Here is a 20,416-nt window from a genome sequence, read left to right on the forward strand (position 1 = left end):
TTTGTTTAAACCATTTTTAATAAGTTCTTGTGTAAATCAATATCCTGAATGTTTTTAGATGAAATAAAAAGACAACATTTATCGACAATAGACTTGTGGTAAACATAATTGTTTTATTACAAAAATTATTAGTTAATTTAACTTTGGTTGATCATAATCAAAAAGGAATGAAGAATTGAGCAGACTCAATTTTAGTTTGATCACTGGCAGCACTGAGTTGAATTTAATAGTTTAGGGAATGAAAAGGGTAAATGTTCGAGCAAATTGAAACTTTTCTGACAAAAAAATTAATCTCTTAATGAGAAACATTCACTTAATTTGAACTTGAATTTTTTACTTCAAGAAAAACTAAGTTTTCATATAAATTTATCAAAATTAATGTCCTAAAATAGATAACTTTCAATTCTATAAAATTTTTAATGAGTGAGATTAAATTTTTTTGTCAGAATAAATAATCAAAAAGCATCGGAAGGATGTTAAATTAATTTGAGTTGGTGTCAACACGGTGATAAGGATAATTAAAGTGAAAAAACAAGTTATTCTGCAAAGTTCATCAATGATTTGTTTTGCCAATTGCTTGATATTGGTATCCAGAAGCTTCTGGTCTTTTTGTGCATATAAACATTTTTCCTGAAACGACAAATGAATAAACATTATTAGTTGAACATTCCTATCATCTAAATTCAAAATTATCTTACCTTGATGAAAATAAATTGAAGACTTTAAGATGATTCATGATGATGATGTTCATTGTGGTAAAGATGATTTTGTAATGATGATAATTTTGGAAACAAAATTTTAAAATGAAACTAATTTAGTTAACGCTGTTGGTGTGATCTAATATTTGAAGACGACGAGGCTGAATAGTAACCAGCCATAGATCTTGAAGATCTTTCTTCAACTCTCGATCCACTTAATGCAGCACCAGAGCTTCTGGTCTGTTGATAACTTTTAGATGTTGAAACACTTTTTATTGGCACATCGGTTGTTGTCACCGTTGTTGTTGTTGATGCAATTGTTGGTGGCGGTGGTGGCGGAGGAGGAGGTGGAATACCAATTTGTTGACCTGATTCAGACCAAGATGAAGCTTCTTTGTGAAGTCTAGTAAAATTGACATCTTCTTCTGTAATTGACCTTAAATCATAATCAGCAGTCCAACTTGAACGAGTTGACCCTGTAAGGTCTTTAAGTTTTCTTTCTGGTCTAATTCTGTACAATGTTTCAGACCATTCAGCATTAAAATCCTCTTCAGTTCCAAGAGATAAGTTTGCCACACTGGGGTGAGTTAAAATGCGAACAATGGTTTCCCAAGTATTGGCAGAAAATAATTTCTCATATCTAATATCACGACTGATTCGAACATATTCGTCAACTGTAGTTGATTCAATAATTAAACTTCGGAAAACTTCATCTGTTACAACTGTGGTTCTCCATTTAGTGCGATCACTGGAAGATAATTGTTCAATCCCCTGAACCTGCGGAGGATTTTCCAAAATATTCAATATCACATTGCTTTTAGATCGACCAAGAGTTGATGATCGATGCTGATAGGAGTCAGACATTTTGGAAATATTTTCATCTTCAATATATTGTTTAGTCAATGATTTAGTTCCTGTTGACATTGTTGCCGTCGTTTCCTGTGAACTTAATCTTGATTTCATTCTATCGTCGGTTCTATCATTAACTCTATCATCTCTTATTACAGATCGGTTAACTTGACGCTTGGATTCATCAAAACGTGATGTTTCACTTTCTTGGTCTTGATAAACATCAAGCAGCTCACGAGTTCTTTCAACTTGATAACCTGGTGATGAGCGAACATCGGTATGGCTGGTCATTCGATTTCTATCTTGAATATGTTGACCTGTTAATGTTGATTTTGTTGCTGCTTTCACTGCCTTAGTTTGATCTACTGAGCGACCACCAGATTCTTTGAAAATGCTTTCAGTAGTAACAGTCTCTGAAATGTTGGTCACATAAAGATCATCAATATTTTTAACCAATATTTTAGGTGCAGGAACAACAGATAATTTGTTTCGAGTTGAGTCTTCAATAATTTCTGTATTTCCATTCCTGTCAACATATGTATCTTCAAGATTTTCAGTTGTTAAAACTTTTGGTTTAACATATGCTTTGGTTGGTGATTTTTCAATTATTTCAGAATGAGACCAATCATCATCATCGGGAATACTTCCCCTCAATGAGGGAGCATCTGAGTATGTTGGCTGTTTTTGATACAGTTTCGTGTGAGCGGCTCGATATCTTGTTGTAAATTCATCTTCATCAGTCAAATTTTCTGTTTCTACGATTGTAGTACACAAATCACGCTTGATAATCTCTGGTCTGTAAATAGCTGGAACAGGGAAAGATGAAACTGAATCTCCTCGCTCAATATCAAGAGGATAAGGTTCCGGGAGAAAAGCAGCGTTCTCAAAACGATAGCGATCTTGTCGTAGGGTTGATGTTTCCGAAACAATAGTTCTTCGGCCATCATCATCAGATGGTGATTCAGAGGGATAATCTGTTTCACTTGATTCAGTTGGCGGAGCAGTCACTCTTGGTATTCTGATTGTATCAATTATAGACGAAACTTTGGTTATTTCTGATGGAGCAGGAGTCAAGTGCCGCTTTTTACGAACAATTTTAATATTACGACGTTTAAGACAGTAATAGCCACATCCAACACCAAGAAGAAGAAGCGTCAAAAAGAGAAGGGCACAGATTATTAAAAGAAGCTCTATTTCTGATAACTTATTAGGAACCAATAGAGGAACAGGAGCAACAGGTTCGACTCTGTCAATGAGAAAAATAAAGTTAATTGATACATGAACATCAAATGATTTATATATTAAGAGTTACTCATCAGTAAAATAAGGGAAACTTACATCGGAGGTAAAGGATCAGCAGGAGGCGGCGCTAAAGGTGGTGGGTAACGACAAATTATGGTTTTAATTTCATCTTCTTCTAATTCCAGAGATCGATGGAAGCGAAATATGATGTTATTAATAAACAATCGAGGTGCCTCCTTAAATAATGCACGTAAAAAATAAACACAGATAAATTAATCTTCGTGAAACTCAATTTAATATAAGATTCGATCGATCAAATGATATTTACCTGTTTGGTTCCGCAACCTTTAAGAGGGATTCTCATTTCGTAATATTGGCTTCCATCACCGTAAAATTTACAATTAGATGACCGGTCATAGTTGGCATAAGCAACTCCTCGAAAAGGAACACTGAAGTTTATCTTAACAATCATTTCACCCGATTCGCAGGAAAGATAAGCTGTTGAAAGTTGAATGTAAATTGGTTGTTAGAGATTGAAAATTGATCAACTTTAACTGTCTACTTACCTCGAGTTCGGTTTGTGATGATCTCGGAATTAAGTTGATCTGTCGCCGCCAAACGGACAACATTTCTCGTTCGCTCCTTTTCCAGCCTCTCAAGATCATCATCAGTTAAGACAACTGAGCTACCTGAACCTTGTATCGAGATGGTTTCCGTTGGAAATGGTGGTAACAACGGCGGTGGTGCTCTTAATGGTAGCGATATAACATCCTCATGAGATGTATGAATCGGAATCGGAACTGCTTCTCCTGATCCATCGATAGGAATTGGAAGTTTATTTTGAACATGTTGTTGGCTAATTGTTGTTATAACTTCTCGCTGTTGTTCTTGAAGGCTCTGTTGAAATAATCAAAAGTAAACTGTGAGTAACAAACACTAGACAATAGATTAGCGCACCTCCTTTCATCAGAAAAATTAACCTTTTTGAAGAGCGCTAATTTAAAACATAATAATTAAATAATTCTTACCAAAATCCCTCCAATTCCGAGAATTGTTATCAATCCTAATTGTAAAAGATATTTCATTTTGATTTTCTAGAAAAAACAAGAGAATATAAAAACAATTAGAAAATAAAGTTGACCGAATAAAAAGACTTGAAAATAAACTAAATTTGTGTAATTAAACAATTCTTGCTCGCTATTATTTGATAAGATCGTGTTCGAAGTATTCAGCTTCGATTTTTCTGTCAAGTGTTTATGATTAAGCAAAAGCTGAAAAAAGCAGTTGAACATTAATAAGCTGAAGGTAACTGAATTAACATTAAACCTTAATGATTTCCAGAAAATTACAAAAGGCAATGTAAGCCGATTCAAGTAAGACTGTTAATCAATTTGGTTTTGTTTCACTTTGATTAACCTTGAAAAGATTTTACCTTTCACTATTTTGTTAATCATTATCTTGTCCCCACGCAATTACAATTAAAGGTATAAGTCATAAATAGCTAAAATTGACAGCAATCAAGACATTGAATCAAGTTGATCAAGATGAGAAGCAAATTTCCGTTACTAATCATCATTTCAACTTTTCACACCCAAACAGACATAATCATCTTCATACTAAATAGCCAACAATTAGATAACAAAGCTTAAATTAGAAATGGCTAATAACAAATCAACTCTTAAATTATTACATCTTCACATTCTCAGAATTTCCAGAAATCTCAAATCAAACCAACGATGGCAAAACTTGACTTAATTACTGGTTAGTTAAACTTGAACAAAACATTTCCTCATTTCTTAAACAACAGTTACGTTCATTTGATTAACCAATTGATTAAACGTAAATTGTGAACACAAAACAGCTTGAAAAATGAATCTGAGTTGAACCATGAAAAATGTGAACATCAATGAGGTAATCAATTATTACAGTAAGAATGGTTATTAGTTAATCCAAATTATGAGCAAGGAGTGTTGGTTGAAATTGATTTTGTATTAAAAATGATTTCTTAAAAATCTAAATCAAAATAGATTAAAGCGTTGATGTGAATCTCTGTAATCACTGTAAATATTGACAATTTACAAATTGCTACAGAAACCTTCACAGACAAATAAGGTGAAGTTACAAGGCAAATAATAAGCCTTCAGGTCGATGAATCTCCTACACTTAATACAGAAACCTACACCTGAAGTAATCAAGGATTGATTTACTGAAGGTTTTGGGCTTTTTTAACATTCTTTCATGAGTGAGTGTTTGATGAATCAATTTTCATTATCAAATGAGTGAGTGTTTTGATTGTAACTTGAAAATCACAAAATGATACAATTTCAATAGAAATTAAAATTCTGTAAAATTTCAATGTTCATCCATTACTTTACCATTTCAATGATTATTTAGTGAAATCAAATTCCTCTCTAATCATGATCAAGTTAATGGTTAAAATTAAAAAGGTAAACAAGGAACAAAAAGATCACATTTTTAAGCTTCAGTTTAAACGAACTTTGATTTGTGAGAAATTTTTTAACTGCTAATATCGTATTTCAATTAATTGTTCAATAATCAAATAACCATTTACTGTGATCAAAGGTTAACTTGAAGAGATGATTTTCAGTTTGCTTGTTTTTTTTACCTTCAATGTTTGCATATTAAAGATTGATATTGGATCCATATTTAATTGCTAATAACTGTTGCCTTTAATAAGCTACAATTTGTTGGCTATATTTCAACAATTAAGATAATTGACTTGACTTATCATCTCCTTTTTTTCCTGATCTATCATCATTAAAATCAGTGATCATTCAACTTGTTTAACTTTCTCACGATGGGAAAACTGAAAGTTTAATTGAAATCAAAGTTCAATACAATTTAACTGATTCTAGTTAGTTGATTGTCACATTTGTCTTCTCCTTTAACAACCATTCAATATGACAACAATTAGAGTTAACATGAACCGGTTTGCTTGATATAATCACGTTAAAAAATATCAATTAAAAGGAGGAAAATTCAACTCTTAATTTGTGCTGGAAACTTCATGATTAACTTTCATTTTTTTTCGAAAATCAGAAAATTAGATTCTTACCATCTTGATTTATCCAAATGATTTGTTGAACCGTTAGTTGAGTTATCCATTGAGTTGAATACACATTGACAGATTGGGTTGACTTTTGACTAAAAGGTTTGAGGTTTGAAGCTGATTAAACGAGTTGACTTAATGAGCAAATTGTGAATAAATAATGACCAGAGTAAAGATGATCACGAAAATGGGTTAATCCAAAGTTGGGTTGACCATCTGAAAATGAAAGCAAAAAACAGTCAATAAGATGTCAGATAAATGGTTGACAATTGTTGATCATTTGACACAGTTAATTTGGAAATTAGTTGACACTGAGTTAATCATTAATAGTTAATCACTTTGAAAGGTTTGGTAAATTAAAGATGAAAGTATTGTTAAAAATATTAAAACACAAATCAAGACAATCAAGTAAAATACATAATAAAGAGCGACACAAACCGTGTTTAAATTACAATCCATTTTAAAAGCTATCAATGGAAACCGTTTGAAACTGAAAGGGATTTAATGATTAACAACAGAAGCAGAAATGAAAATGAACAAATGATGATAATTGATGATGATAATGAAGATGAGGGATGATAATGATGAGGAGAAGGAAGAATGAAAGTTTTTAATGGAAAGGCATTGATTGGTATTCGGATATAACACCAACGCTATAAGGCGAAGGATTAAGAATCTGATGAATGATGATAAAGATGAAGATGAAAGCTAAATAAAAGGTGTATTTACAAGGTTAGGTTACCTTGGTAAGTTGATCCACCACCTTAAATAACATTTCATTTTGCCTCTTTTTTTGTCAAAAACATAACCGGTTATCAATTGTTTATTCATATTGAGTTGAGTCCATTTCACTGAAGGACTTTGATTCCGTTTTCATGATATCTATGTTAACCTAATTGATGCCAAGGTGAACAACATTTGTATTAACTTAACATTTAACATTTAATATTTAACTTGATATTGTAATGGCTTTACCTTATGCCCTAAATTTTGCTTCAACAATTACATCTTGATGTAAGATGTTTTTATTGTCTATTTATTTTGGATGTTAACAATTAACGGGAAATTGACACTGATATTGTGACCCTTGGATCAACAGTCAATCTAATCATTGATCTTGACTAAACATTTGGAATTGCTTTTTTTGCCTGGAAAATTGATTCGTCTAGTAATTATGTTTAAATTGTTCAAGTTACAGTTAGCAAACGTGATTGTAATGATGCCTTGAGCATCTTGAAGGAATGATAAAAACCATGAGAATCAATATTAACATAATCATGGGTTTGATATGAAAATTGTTGGGTAAAGATTTGCTTTGCATATTAGGTAATGATTGAATTAATGGCCAATAAATCGTCATTTAATGATTGAAAATGGTTTAAAGAAAGTTGAACCCCAAGGTTTACCCGTAAGCTAATTGTTGGTAAATTGATCATCAAATGATTAACCTTTGAACGGAATTTGCTTTTGATAGTAACAGTGATTTGATTGTAACACCAACGGTTCAGTGTTTACGAAGGTGTCATTTCAATGATTAGTAAATTACATGATTAGAGACTTTCATAAAGGTTAACCTTTTTGATTGTTGTCCAGTGAAAGTTAATTTCACTGTTGGAGTAAATTGCCTTTGTTATCCATTTAAATTGTCATTTGATTACTTTTCAATTTAATGTCTTCTCTCAACAATTAACAATGAAAAGTGATCGAGATGTTGAATGTCTCCATTCATTCAAATTTGATGAGTTTTTTTCACTTCTCCTGTAAATGATTAAGTTTATGACAAATAATTAACCATTGATTTGACCGGTTAATGCTTAGTGAATGGTTAAAAATGGATTTCATTGTTTTTACAAGTTAAATGGTCAAATGGACAATCAAAAAAGCAACTTTCAATTTCCGTAATTAACTGTTTTATTACAATTAAAATGGTTAATTTCAATGAAATTGCTTTTCTAAATCAACTCTTCCTTTTTTTCTTGATGTTACTTTCATCAAATTTGATTCACTTTTGTCTGCATCTTTTTCATGATTAACAAGATAGTTAACTTAATCATCTTAGGGTGGCCTTAAATGTCCTCAAAAATGATGTCAATTTGCGTGGTCAAAAAAAACAGATAACGCGTTAAAGTGACCATAAGGTGAGAGTAAAAAAGGTTTTCACTGGAAAGTCACTGATTCGTATTCAATGACCATTTCAACCTGTTTTTTGCCTTCATTTCAAATGAAATAAAAGATGAAAGTGAAAGACAATGATCATCATCAGGGTAATAATGATTCCTATTGTCCTTTAGATTCACTTTTATTCGTGTTATTAACTCTTCTCGTCTCGTTAAACAGCTTGACCATTACGCGATGTAGACCACAAATGGTTAAATGTAATACAACGAATGTTCAGATGAAGGTAAATACATTCATTATTTCATATTATTGTTAATAGAAACGGAAAACTCATTCAAACCATTTTTGCTCATCACAAGCCTTTCAACTTCAGCATTCAACTTTCAATTTTTAATGAAAACTCGTTTCCAAATTTTCGAAATTTTGTCCCGAAAAAATTCGAAAGCTTTTTCAGACGAAATCAAAATTAACCCAAACATTGAACCTTTAAAATCTGGAATTGGATCGAAAATTTAAAAGTCGATTTCATAGCAACTCTGATTGTCTTGGATGTAATCAAAGAATTGATTTTAAATGTGATTTTAATTTCGATGTTGATTTCAGGCCAGAAAATGTTTTTTCTCGAGAATCGAAGATAAATTGAAATTTTCAAGGTTTGATCCATTAAACTGTTGGATCGTTGAAAATTCATGATAACATGATAAGTAAATGATGAATCTTGGTATTGAGCGATGGATGAAAGTTGATTATCTCATTGAGTAATGAAAAGTGCAAGTCTAATCGCGATAATTATTATGATGGCGATGATAATTTGGGTTAATGTTGATTGCAGTTTAGGTTTGGTTTAGTAATTAAAAATTGAATTGTAAAACAAAAGGTTGGTTAAAAGATTAATCCAAATTCTGGACAATTGAGTTATTTGACGATATTAAAAATCTTAATATAGACTCTTAATCATTGATTAACAATAAAACATTTTGCTAACAATGGAATTGATTGTTGAGCGTGAACTTTTAATTAAGGCCGATAACTAATAATAGACTGACAATCAATTGTAACACAAAGTGTATGACCAGTGGTTAGTAAATAGATTTCACTTTGATTGTAACAACAATTTAAAAACATTGACTAATCAATTGGTAAATATCCCGTTGATGTGAATACGAAAAGATTTTTTCTTCTCCTTTTTTATTAATTTTAATAAACAATATCTAAATTTTGTGGTCAACAATGAGAAATGTTTGAATTGTGTGTGTTTCAGTGACCAATCATATTGACCTGGTTTGCATGGTTTGAGAAACACACAAATCAACCAATTTAATTATCTTGATGGTGATGAGGTTGATCATGATGATGATTATGAACGGGAAAAGTTAATTGTGAAAGGAAGGAAGAAAAAGGTAAAAACAATTTTTGATATTAAAAAATGAGAAAAAGGAAAAATAATTTTTATATGAAAGCAAATGGTCAGTCCAGTTATTTATACATAAATTAAACACTGTAAGACCTTGTTTCAACTCTTTTTTAATGTAACATGATTGAGGGTGTGAATAATTAGATAACTGTTTAGTTAACCAGCACGTAATGAAACAAAATAATCACAATTTGTATTTAGAAGTATTAATTGTTGAATCGTCGTTTATCTTCACAATCAACATACATATGAATATACTAGCGACTGCTTGGTACGGTTCAGTTGAAGGATGATGATGATCATCATCATGATGAGGGGAATGAGTTGGATTAAGGGTTTGTTACATTTATCTTTAAGATTATGATGAGATGATGAGAATTATCTGCTTCCGCAATTAAAAACATGATAATTCTGTTGGTAAAACAATGTTCTTGTTACCACAGTTTTAGCTTCACTGTGGTTACACTGTTTAATGAATTTGCTATTTTCATTGTTGGTAATTGTTCACATTAATTGCTCATTTCACATGGTACAATCATTTCTATCCCAATTAATTAACTCTACAATTAACTGGTTCAGGTTTAGTTGCCTGATAACCTAGTAAATGGTCAACCATAATTTACTTTGGATTTGCTTTTAAACCAAATCTCCAATTCTGGTTACTTTACTTTCTGGTAACTCAATGGGTTTCAGCTGTTTTCATGTTTTTGTCATTTTATTATTAACAATTTACTGATGATCTTTTTTTTCAACATTCACTATTAACTTGAACATTCCCATGATTATCTGAAAGTGAATTGATTTTTTTTTGCTTTCTCCTGATTTTTCTGATAGTTGGTTCTTTGATCGCTAGTTAACCAAGCTGATCAACTAATCTGGTTAAGAAGATGTTTTGTTGATTGTAAAAAAAGAGATTCAAGTCAATTTGAATTGTTGCTCTTTTCTCATGGTTAACTTTAAATTATAGTTGTTGACTGAAGTTAATTTTGAGTTGACTAGAGATTCATTAATTGCTGTTTGATAATATTTGCGATTCAATGTATTTTCAATTTAACTTGCAAGTGTTTTCAAAGCTGCTTTTAATATGAGAAGCATTTTAATCAATATGAAGCGATTTCCTCGTTTAAATTGCTTTATATTTCATCAATTTTATTGCAAATTGTAACACTTTTGGTTCCTTTAACAATAATTTTGATTATTTTTTTTGTACACAATTTTAGATTTGCAAACAATAATCACAAACCAGGTAAACATTGGGTGAATGTTTCACTTGATTCACTCTCCATTTATGTTACAATTCAAATTTACCACAAAAGATTCATTGAGTTCCTCAATTTTTATAACAAATTTTCATTATATATTTTTTTTCATACAAGAATCGGAAATGGCTTCTTGAAACTTGTTTATTACAATTCAGAATCATTATTTCATGTTGCTGTTACTCTGTGTGTGTGTCAGTTAACTGAGAATTGATCGATTGTTGTTGTGAATTTTCACAAACAATCAACAGTTTTATGATGAAAAATTGTGAATATATTGTCACAATGTATCACTGTGTTTACTTGTTAACCGGAAAAGCAGTCCTAACCTCAATCTTAATCCTTTTATTAATGAAACAATCAGAATAACAAATCACAAAATTTCCTCAAAATAATCGAGGAAAAAATACAAAACAATGAAATTATCAATTCTTAATTTTGCTTTGCTCATAAAGCCACAAAAATCAGATGGATTTCGCTACATTTCGTTGATAAGTTATTCGAAATGTGCAATTGTTAATCACTTCAACAATACAATTTGAACAAAAGTGAATCCAAATCAAAAATCAAATGTCGATTAAAAAATATGGATCAATTCTGACTGCCATCTATTAGGTTTTGTTATTACTATGCAACATAGAGATTTCAGTTAAAATGAAATGTTGATTAATAAAGGTCAAGACAAGACAAAATTTAAGCGTCGTTACAATTTATTTCTTGTTCAGTTTAATTTTAATTGTAAATTTTAATTCGTGATTAAATTTTGAACTGGTCTATTACGGTCAAATGTCATTGGACTACAATCAATCGGTAATTTAATTTTTCTCATTCCATACTCTACCCTTTCTTAACCAATGGCTATTTGTTTTTAACCCATTTACCCATTAATTTTATTTTTCATTTTAAAACAAATTTTCTTCTTATTTCATGATCTTTCATTTTCTTGCTATTCCAGATGAAGTATTAATGGATGAACATCAAATAAAGGAATAATTTGTGAAAATTTACTTTCATCAGACGATTTAGCCAATAATCATACTTTTCTCGACTGACTTTGTCTCGGGCAACTTTCACCAAACGATAGCTTCTTTGCAGTGATATCCAGTATCTAGTGAAACTAACAACCAGTCAAATACACGGCTAATTGCAAGCTAAATTATGATTCCCAGAGGATAAATTTAGTTGATAGCAGGTAAGAGTCACGAATCAATGTTAATAGTAAACAAGGAAAGTGTATAAAAAAGAAACGAGAAACCATTTTATTTACAAAAAAATATGTTTCCTCTATTACAGATATATTTCTCTGGTTATTTTGGGTATAATTTATTCGCAGTTGAAAGCATTTTGCCTAAGGATGTCACATTGAGTATCAAATTTTCGATAATAATAGTCAACAACAGCAACCAAATCAACAGACTCAATCATTAAATTTAATGAAGATGCAGTCATTTCTTGCACTGGTGTGATGGCTTTTGACGCCGTTTAATCAAATGTAAGTGTACAAGTCCTGGTTACATACATACCTATTTAGATCTATTTGAGGTTTCTAAATTGTCAGACAATTAACTATGATTGTCAGTGTATTATTCCTTCATGTTTATATCATATTATTGTTCCTCTCTTTTTAAATTTCTCATCAAAATAGGGTTATTATTGCAATCTTACATTTAAATGTATTTTGATTATCTCGCCACTTCTTCTGTTACCACACACACACACAAACACACTCAGACTATTACAATCAAAAGACGCCAATAATTTGATACTGATAATATTTCTTTCTATTTTTCTGAAAGGTTGGAATAGCAGTGAAGATGGACAACAAGGCTAGCGAAAATGAAATGATGGTAAGAAAAGAATTTTCAATTTGTTCCAATTTTATTTAAATTGAAATGAAGCCAATTTTACTACAACGAGATCGCAAATTACCTTGTCTTGCTTGACCAAGTCAAGGCGCCAAGTTAGCCTACACAGTTTCCTTTAGATTTCAATTTTTATCCTCTTTCAACTGAATGTATATTTATGTATTATATTTATTATTCATTGATGATGTTGATTCTGCTCAATTTTCATCATAATAAATTAGTTATTTAGGCCAAGCGGTCATTTTGATGAACAAATAGTTTTATGTTGAAATAATTTTTTTCCTTCCTTTAATTTTATTTCCAGCTATACATCAATAGATACACATTTTTGGCTGGACCTGTTGTTTACCGTATCATGGGGCTCATACAAAATTTGGTGTAAATTCAGCGATTCATCTACATAAAAGATTAGCTGTCAGATTTGGCGAAGCGTGTAAATTAATGTATCAATCTTGGGTCAATTTTTCAAGGAATACATAAAGTCCATTCTGTCTTGATGATTACACAGTTTCACTTGAAAAGTGCAGGCCAATTGTATTGAGCCAGCCTCACAGTTATTCATATTGATGTGAAGCAAAAAGTTGATCACGTTAACGGTGCTTATGAATTGAGAGTTTGATGAAGTTAATGTGAAAAGCAAAGTGATTGTTGTTGAACAAGTCAACCTGAACATTGGTTGGATAAAGAAATCGGTAAAAATCATTGCTGAATAAGTAAATAGGGAAAGAATGAGAAGAAGAGAGAAAAAAAAATAGAAGATGAAAGATGAAGAAAAGTGTTCAACTTTCTGGTAAATGCTGTGACGGGAAAACAACTGGTCGGAAGGTATGGAAAAGGTGTCCAGGAAGATGTTTATGGTTGGATGATGGTTTCTAGACTAGTGTTGACTCCAATCGATACAGGCCAATAATACACGAAAAAATGTTTCCAATTTTTCTCATAAAAAATTTTCCTCTCTCTTTCAAATGCTTTCCTTTTTTCTTCCTCTTCCGTTAAATACCTTTCTGTCTTCTCCTTTCTCTACTTTGTTTTTTTTCTCGCAGCTCATCAACAGTCCTCATGCCATTCCAACAAAATCAGTATTGTTAAACAATTCCCATCCATTGAAGAAACGGTATCATCATCTTGAACATTGAACGCAAAAAAAGGAGCCAACTGTTACCTTGCCGGTTATAACCACTCAAGTGATTCTCAACTAATGGCCAAGTTGCAAGTTTATATCCAATAAACTTCAGGAATTGATTTTTTTTTGTTTTCCAAGGTTAATTATTGGTTAAATGATTAGCTTGACAGAAAAGCTTTTCAGTTTGAATATCATTTACTGCCTGTTTAATTGCAGGTAAATATGGATCCTGTTAATTTGCTGAAAATAATCCAATTTCCGTATTTATGATCACTTTCAAATTCAAAATGATATTCTTGGGTTTCATCTCTGGTATCACCTTCACTTGACTGCTTTCATCCTTAGACGCAATCAACCCAAACAATCAACCAAGTTGACTGATCTTATGCAAGCTGTTACATTTGAAACGTCCATCGTTGCTGCCCTTTCAACCATAAAACTGGTAAAAATGTTTCAACATCGACTTTTTCCGTTGAGGTCAGCTTTCCTTATCAGATCCTTCGTTAACCAGATTAGGATGGATTAATTAGGCCTCTCTTTGACAGCGAGCACACCAAAAACGCTCTTCTCATAAATACATCAACAATTCGCCGGCAGAATTTAGATTCCAATCGAATTATTTGCACCTGACAAATTGATTTACTGCAATGAAATTTAATCCGGTTACCATTTACACCGTCTTTAAATATCATTTACAAATCTTGTCTTTTTTCGTCGTCTTTCAACAATCCGAGCAATACTTGAATGAATGTGTTACTCGATGTCAATTCAATGATACAACAATTTAACAGTTGAGGTCAGTTTCTTGATTTATTGGAGACTCAATTTAATCCTTTGAATTGAAAAACAAAATGTGACACTTGTTAACTCTTTTATATGAACAAAACTGTTAATTGACTTAATTTCTTTTTCCAGGTACCACTTGTTTAATTGATAATTATCTTTCACTTACAAAGGACGCAAATAAATCAAATTGGTACTTCATCATGGTTTGGTTGGTAAATTGATTCATGAAGCCAGAAGCTAAAACAAGACGATATCAGGATACAGAGCGCGTTGAACGAGTATTAATAGCCTTTTAAAGGTTAACTCAAATGATAACCTTTTACTGATAGGTTTGATATTTATATACATCTAATATTTACTGGTCACTTTTGCCTTTCTATTATTATCTGATCAATAGTCGACCAAGCTTTATTGTTTAGACCAATTACCTTAACAAATTAACTCTTTCCTTTCCTTGATTTACTTTACAGGGCTTACATGAAGACTAAAGAGTTGAGTTGCTCATCACGAACCGTCAAGAATCAACAAGAATCACAATAATGGTAATAATAGTAATGGTTAGTTTTAAACCAATTCATTGAGTTTAACTAATCACGAAGTGAATCTTGATCACAATCAAATATCTATGGTTAACAGTTATACCAATAAAACATGAAAACAACCCTTACTTTCCTTGTTTATCATTGACCATAACTATCATTATTTGGGTATTATTTCTGGTAATGTTTAACCAGCTTCTGTAATTCCGGAAGGAATGATATATAATTTACTAAATCATGATAATATTGATCATTAAGATCAACATGATTTAGCAAAGGACAATCAATTCAAGATCATATACTTTGGGTTTCATGCAATTTATAGCTCATATCAACAGGTATTTTTGTGGTTAAAAATACATTTTCATTGCTACCGTTATGATTTTATTCAGTTGATCTTCCTGGTTCGTAATGTTCAATACCAGAGTTGAATCAACTCTGAAATAACTTCTAATAGCAATTTCAATGTATCGTTGTGTTAACACCAATAGTTGGCAATTTAGATTAGTTAAACATCATACAATTCACATTGTGTTTGAGGTAAACTCGCATTTGATTGTTTTCAATAACAAAATAAACACAATGAAAGATTTGTTAACACTTTATCACTTCAATTGAATGATTAGTTTAATTTATTCAATAGATTGTTGTTTTGACTATTTATCACGAAATTGATCTTCAATCGCAATCGATAACTCGCTGATGTTATCATTACTTATAAACCCAATTCAGGTCAATCAGTCAAGTAGTGATTAGAATCATTATTCAACCAAAAATCAGAGGAAATTTCAATTTCTCCAAGTTGACCAGTTTTTCACAATACAAATAATGCATATAAATGTATTATTAGATGATGGATTGCTATTAATTGTTGTAATTAATCAACTTTACCCTTGAAAATTGAAACAAAAATTGACTTAACCTTCATCTGAACCTACGGACGACTTACAAATAATATTCAAAATATCATTAAATTACAATCAATGAAAAAATGACAACCTCCAACAATCAGCATATTTAAATAAGGAATTGGGTGGAAATAAATTGTCATAAATTGCAAGCTTAAATCAACTCGAAAAAGGTTTTAAATTAAAGAAAAAAATCCCAAGATTGAGGTCAAATTAAGAAACGTAAATATTATTCAATTGTATAATATAAATTGTAACCAAATTTGGTAATTAAGAAACCATTGGAACTTAAATTTCTATTTCTTAACCTTCCTATTATAAGTCAAGGAATGCAATCAATTCACTAACCGTAGGCGTTGATTAAAGTATCACTTTTAATGAATAAATCAAGCTCGGAATCAAAGTGAAATCCAACAAATTGGCTAAATTAATAATCAACTGATTTATATACTAAAAGATGACCAACATTGTTACAATAATTAAGCTTCTATTAATAAATTGTTGATTCAATGATAAAAGCCTCACCTTTAGATTGGCGCTGATATCAATGTCTCAATGATTGAAATCAAATCTCAACAATTTAACATTAAACAAAAGATTTAATTAACTTGAAAAAGCTCATTTTGTTGTCTGCTTTTCACCTTTTATCATAAACTGATCTCGACAATTGAATAGTTCAATAACCCAAATAACCAGAAAATTGTGATTTTTGTAAATCTTTTACCATTGCTTGTTGAGACTGTAATTCCTAGACTCACCAAGGATAAATCGGAACATTTAATTATCCTGATTTGTCTGATGATATGTTGCCAATACATTTGATTATCAACTTGAAGGTTAACAATTCTGTAAGCTTTTTTGTTTGATTGTGATTTTTGTAGCAAACTAATGGTCAGGTTTAGATTGAACAATTGAGAAGGCTTAGGGAACACCTAACATTATCATTTATGATTAACAATAAATTAACCAACGATTTCCAAGGATATTCGTGATTCGTGAAATGTTCAACAGAAAAGTGAATTCAAATGGAAATCATGAACACAATCTCGATAACTGTTAACTTGACCCAACCAGCCTTTTCCTTAAATTGCAGTTAAATCACCTGTTTGTTTGTTCACATTAAATGGCTTTCCAGTAAATCTCGGGTCAGTCATTAAAGAAATCAATTTAAACAATTAATAACTATTTTACAACTAAAAGCCAATCAAAAATGGCTGATGATTACAATTAACTGTAAATAATATCAACAATTTAAACACAAGACAAAATATCGCTCATGATTAACTCAATTGTTGAAGAGTAACAAAACTAATTACTTTTCAATCATTTTTCTTGTTCCTTTATTAATTGATTTTTGTAATTTTTAACAAATTGTCTTGAAATAGATGAAAACAATCAATGAGTGATCCTGGAAACCTGAATTTTGATACATTTTTTTGCTGGTTCCAATGAGACAATGAAATGTATCTTGGAAGCGTTTTCTGGTTCCTTATGATGAAAACAATGGATTTTTGATTTATCCCAATTACTCTGATTTAAACTTGAAAATTAGTTGACATTTAATGAAGAGCTTCCGGACTATTTGTCATTATTACATGAGGAATCAATGACAATTGAACAATTATAACCTAAAATCTGGTGAACATGAAAAGCTATCATCTTTAACTAAAGACAATTGATAATTGTGATCTTTTGAGCCAATAAAATGGCCAATCCTTTAAAGTGTTTTTTTACATTCAAATTACAAGTAAACAAAAAATACGTTCAAATGTGTACATTTCTGTAAAGGTCAAACTGTAATGGATATTTGTTAAAAAGGTCAAAACGGTTTGAAATGTAACTAAGTTATCAGCATTTAAAACAATTTATCCGATTGACTGTTGATTTGATTGAAATGGTTAAAAGGAGAGTACAAATTGACTCTAAAATGTATGAATTTGTAAATAGCTACTGATTGTTGTAGGTAGCCAATGGCCAGTTAATTGTAATAACAAAATTAATCGATTAACTAAAGCCTACCATGACCAAAAGGATTACTGAATCACAGAATAGTAAAGAACATGTTATTTTTGCTGAAAAAAACATTAAACTTGAAATTTACGGCAGAAAGCTAATGTTTAAGGTTAAAACGCATATTCAAGTAAATAGCCTTTTAAAGGTTAACCCAAATGATAACCTTTTGCGGACCTTTTTGATATCTATATATATCTGATATTTCTGGTCACTTTTGCCCTTCCATTATTAAACGATCAACAGTCAACTGAACTTTATTGTTTAGACCAATTTACTTTACAAATTAACTCTTTCCTTGACTTGATTTACTTTACAGGGTTTACCGGAGTTAAATTGTTCATCACGAACCGTCAAGAATCAACAAGAATCACAATAATGGTAATAATAGTAATGGTTAGTTTTAAACCAATTCATTGAGTTTAACTAATCACGAAGTGAATCTTGATCACAATCAAATATCTATGGTAAACAGTTATACCAATAAAACATGAAAACAACCCTTACTTTCCTTGTTTATCATTGACCATAACTATCATTATTTGGGTATTATTTCTGGTAATGTTTAACCAGCTTCTGTAATTCCGGAAGGAATGATATATAATTTACTAAATCATGATCGCCTTCATGAAGGTTTCATGACAATTGGCTATCTTTACAATCCAATGTTATTTATTCAATTCAATGAATACCAGAAATAACCAGAAATCTATCGCTAGGCTTTGGACGATTTTAAAATTTTTTGGGTTGATATTATGATTTACATTTTACTCGGTGATTGTATTGTCAACAATTACATTCAATTTGTGATTTACTTTTGCTTGTTCAGAATCCGAGAGAATGGAAAATACTTAACCTAATGTAAGATAATCATGAAAAGGTCAATTTGAAGTCATTTTGAAGCTAACTTTTGAGCAGCAAAATGAAATTATAACAATTAGCAAAGATTACAGAGAATCGTCGTCTTATAATTTCATGTAATCGTCAAGAAAATAGATATTTCATGACAAGTGAGATCATTAGGTAAACAATATAACTCATCTTGAGAAGATTTTATTATCAATTTGACGTAAACTGTAGACGTAATTTCTTGTAATATTGATGGACATTTCATGACACAGATTATCATAGTCTTTGATCATTCTGGAAAGCATTAAAAAACAACAAACTTTCACTCATTTCAAGTTATGCTTGTATTTGTTGAAAATTACCTTTGAAGATATTTTTTATTCTTCTGATTATTTCAAGAATTAAAAGCAAAAATAACATGGAAACTGTCAGGATAATTATATGGAATAAAGAACATTATATCAGTTGATTATTTACCATGAACCATGACTATGAGTTTTCTTTAGACAATCAGTGGAAGAAAGTTTTTCATGGCTAACACGATCTTACATTATTGACCCTGATAAAGGCACTTGTAGAGACACATCAATTTAATTTCAAGAAATTAATTACTTTCATAGCTTTGACAGCAATTAGTAACTGTGCAAGTCCACTTGTAATTTAATGATCAACAATTGTAGGTAGCAATAAATAAATGTTTCAATGTAAAAATCTTACCTGAAAACGACTGAAGTCGTAAAGATGAAAAAAGATGAAAAATTATTGTCAAACTGAAATATCCAAATGTGTCAATGTAAAAACACAATATACACTAATGAGTCAAAAATGTCACCAAATAGTGCACATTAAAATCCAAGCAGTTAATTGCAATGGTTAAATAAATAATGGCCCAAACAGTAATGAACAAGGATTGTTGGACGATGATAAAAACACAGATATATCCATTGTTTACCGGTCACTTAAATTAATCATTAATGGAAAGATGGAACAATGAATTGTAAAATGTTGCACATTGAGATAAAGAAAAACCTTCGCTTTATCAATGGCACCAAAAAATGAACAAACCAAGAGGTAGGTAAGTAGGTAGGGTTGAACTTGATTGTTGATTTACTGTTTACCTGTTGTTGTATGGTTATTGCTTGATGTTGCTTGTTGTTTATAGTTGATAATACGCTTGTAAGGTGAATGTTGTCTGTTGATGTTGATGTTGTTACTGTTACACTCTACAGACTACTGAACACATTCGCCACTTACCTGTTCAAACCTGAAGCTCAGCTCACTCAGGAAAGAAGCAAAAAAATCCTCCTTTAAAATCAAATAGAGAAAGAAGCTAAAGAAAGCAAAGAAGTCAAAAAAAGAAGAAGAATAAAAAGAGAATAAAAAAGAAAGAAAAGCTTTTTCTCTTTCTTTGCATCGTTTACTTTCTCTTTCTATTTTTTTGTCGTTAAACCAAATCTAACCCGATGTCTCATCTCACAGTTTTTGTTAGATAAGACATTTTCGCACTTTGAACCATTCTCTGTCCTTAACTGTCTCCCTTTGTTACATCGACCTCACATGGGAACCTAAACCATCTTTTTACCTTTAACCTCTATTTTGGCATCTTTAATTTGCTTTTTTTGGCAATAACTTGCTTCTTTAGTGTATTTTTTTTCTAGTTACTTTGCATCAATTGAAATGTCAACC

General features: G+C 30.9%; 1 protein-coding gene and 3 long non-coding RNA genes across 5 annotated transcripts; 3 read left to right on the forward strand and 1 right to left on the reverse strand.

Moving 5' to 3' along the window:
* Window positions 1-93: 93 nt before the first annotated feature.
* On the reverse strand, window positions 94-20,087 carry LOC107363240 (uncharacterized). 2 transcript variants are annotated; one of them, XM_015930434.3, is made up of 8 exons: window positions 19,448-20,087; window positions 5,866-6,075; window positions 3,818-3,883; window positions 3,356-3,686; window positions 3,118-3,287; window positions 2,886-3,025; window positions 699-2,793; window positions 94-630 (listed from the first exon to the last, which is right to left on the reverse strand). In XM_015930434.3, exons 2-7 carry the CDS (start codon window positions 5,866-5,868, stop codon window positions 819-821), a joined length of 2,685 nt encoding a protein of 894 aa, XP_015785920.2. In that variant the 5' UTR covers window positions 5,869-6,075; window positions 19,448-20,087; the 3' UTR covers window positions 94-630; window positions 699-818. The 2 variants fall into 2 exon arrangements, with proteins under 2 accessions (XP_015785920.2, XP_015785921.2); XM_015930435.3 differs by lacking the exon at window positions 19,448-20,087 and adding an exon at window positions 6,298-6,529.
* Window positions 11,944-13,012, forward strand: LOC107363241 (uncharacterized). Its single transcript, XR_001568836.3, has 3 exons — window positions 11,944-12,142; window positions 12,447-12,497; window positions 12,820-13,012. It is a non-coding gene; the product is annotated as an uncharacterized LOC107363241 (long non-coding RNA).
* LOC149093532 (uncharacterized) lies at window positions 14,295-14,614 on the forward strand. Its single transcript, XR_016199394.1, has 2 exons — window positions 14,295-14,434; window positions 14,554-14,614. It is a non-coding gene; the product is annotated as an uncharacterized LOC149093532 (long non-coding RNA).
* Window positions 14,616-15,091, forward strand: LOC149093533 (uncharacterized). The gene is made up of 2 exons (XR_016199395.1): window positions 14,616-14,753; window positions 14,895-15,091. It is a non-coding gene; the product is annotated as an uncharacterized LOC149093533 (long non-coding RNA).
* Window positions 20,088-20,416: the final 329 nt, after the last annotated feature.

Source organism: Tetranychus urticae, chromosome 3 (genome assembly GCF_039701765.1).
Source record: "Tetranychus urticae isolate SD_2017Ah chromosome 3, NJAU_TeUrti_SD_1.0, whole genome shotgun sequence".
NCBI lineage: Eukaryota > Metazoa > Arthropoda > Arachnida > Trombidiformes > Tetranychidae > Tetranychus > Tetranychus urticae.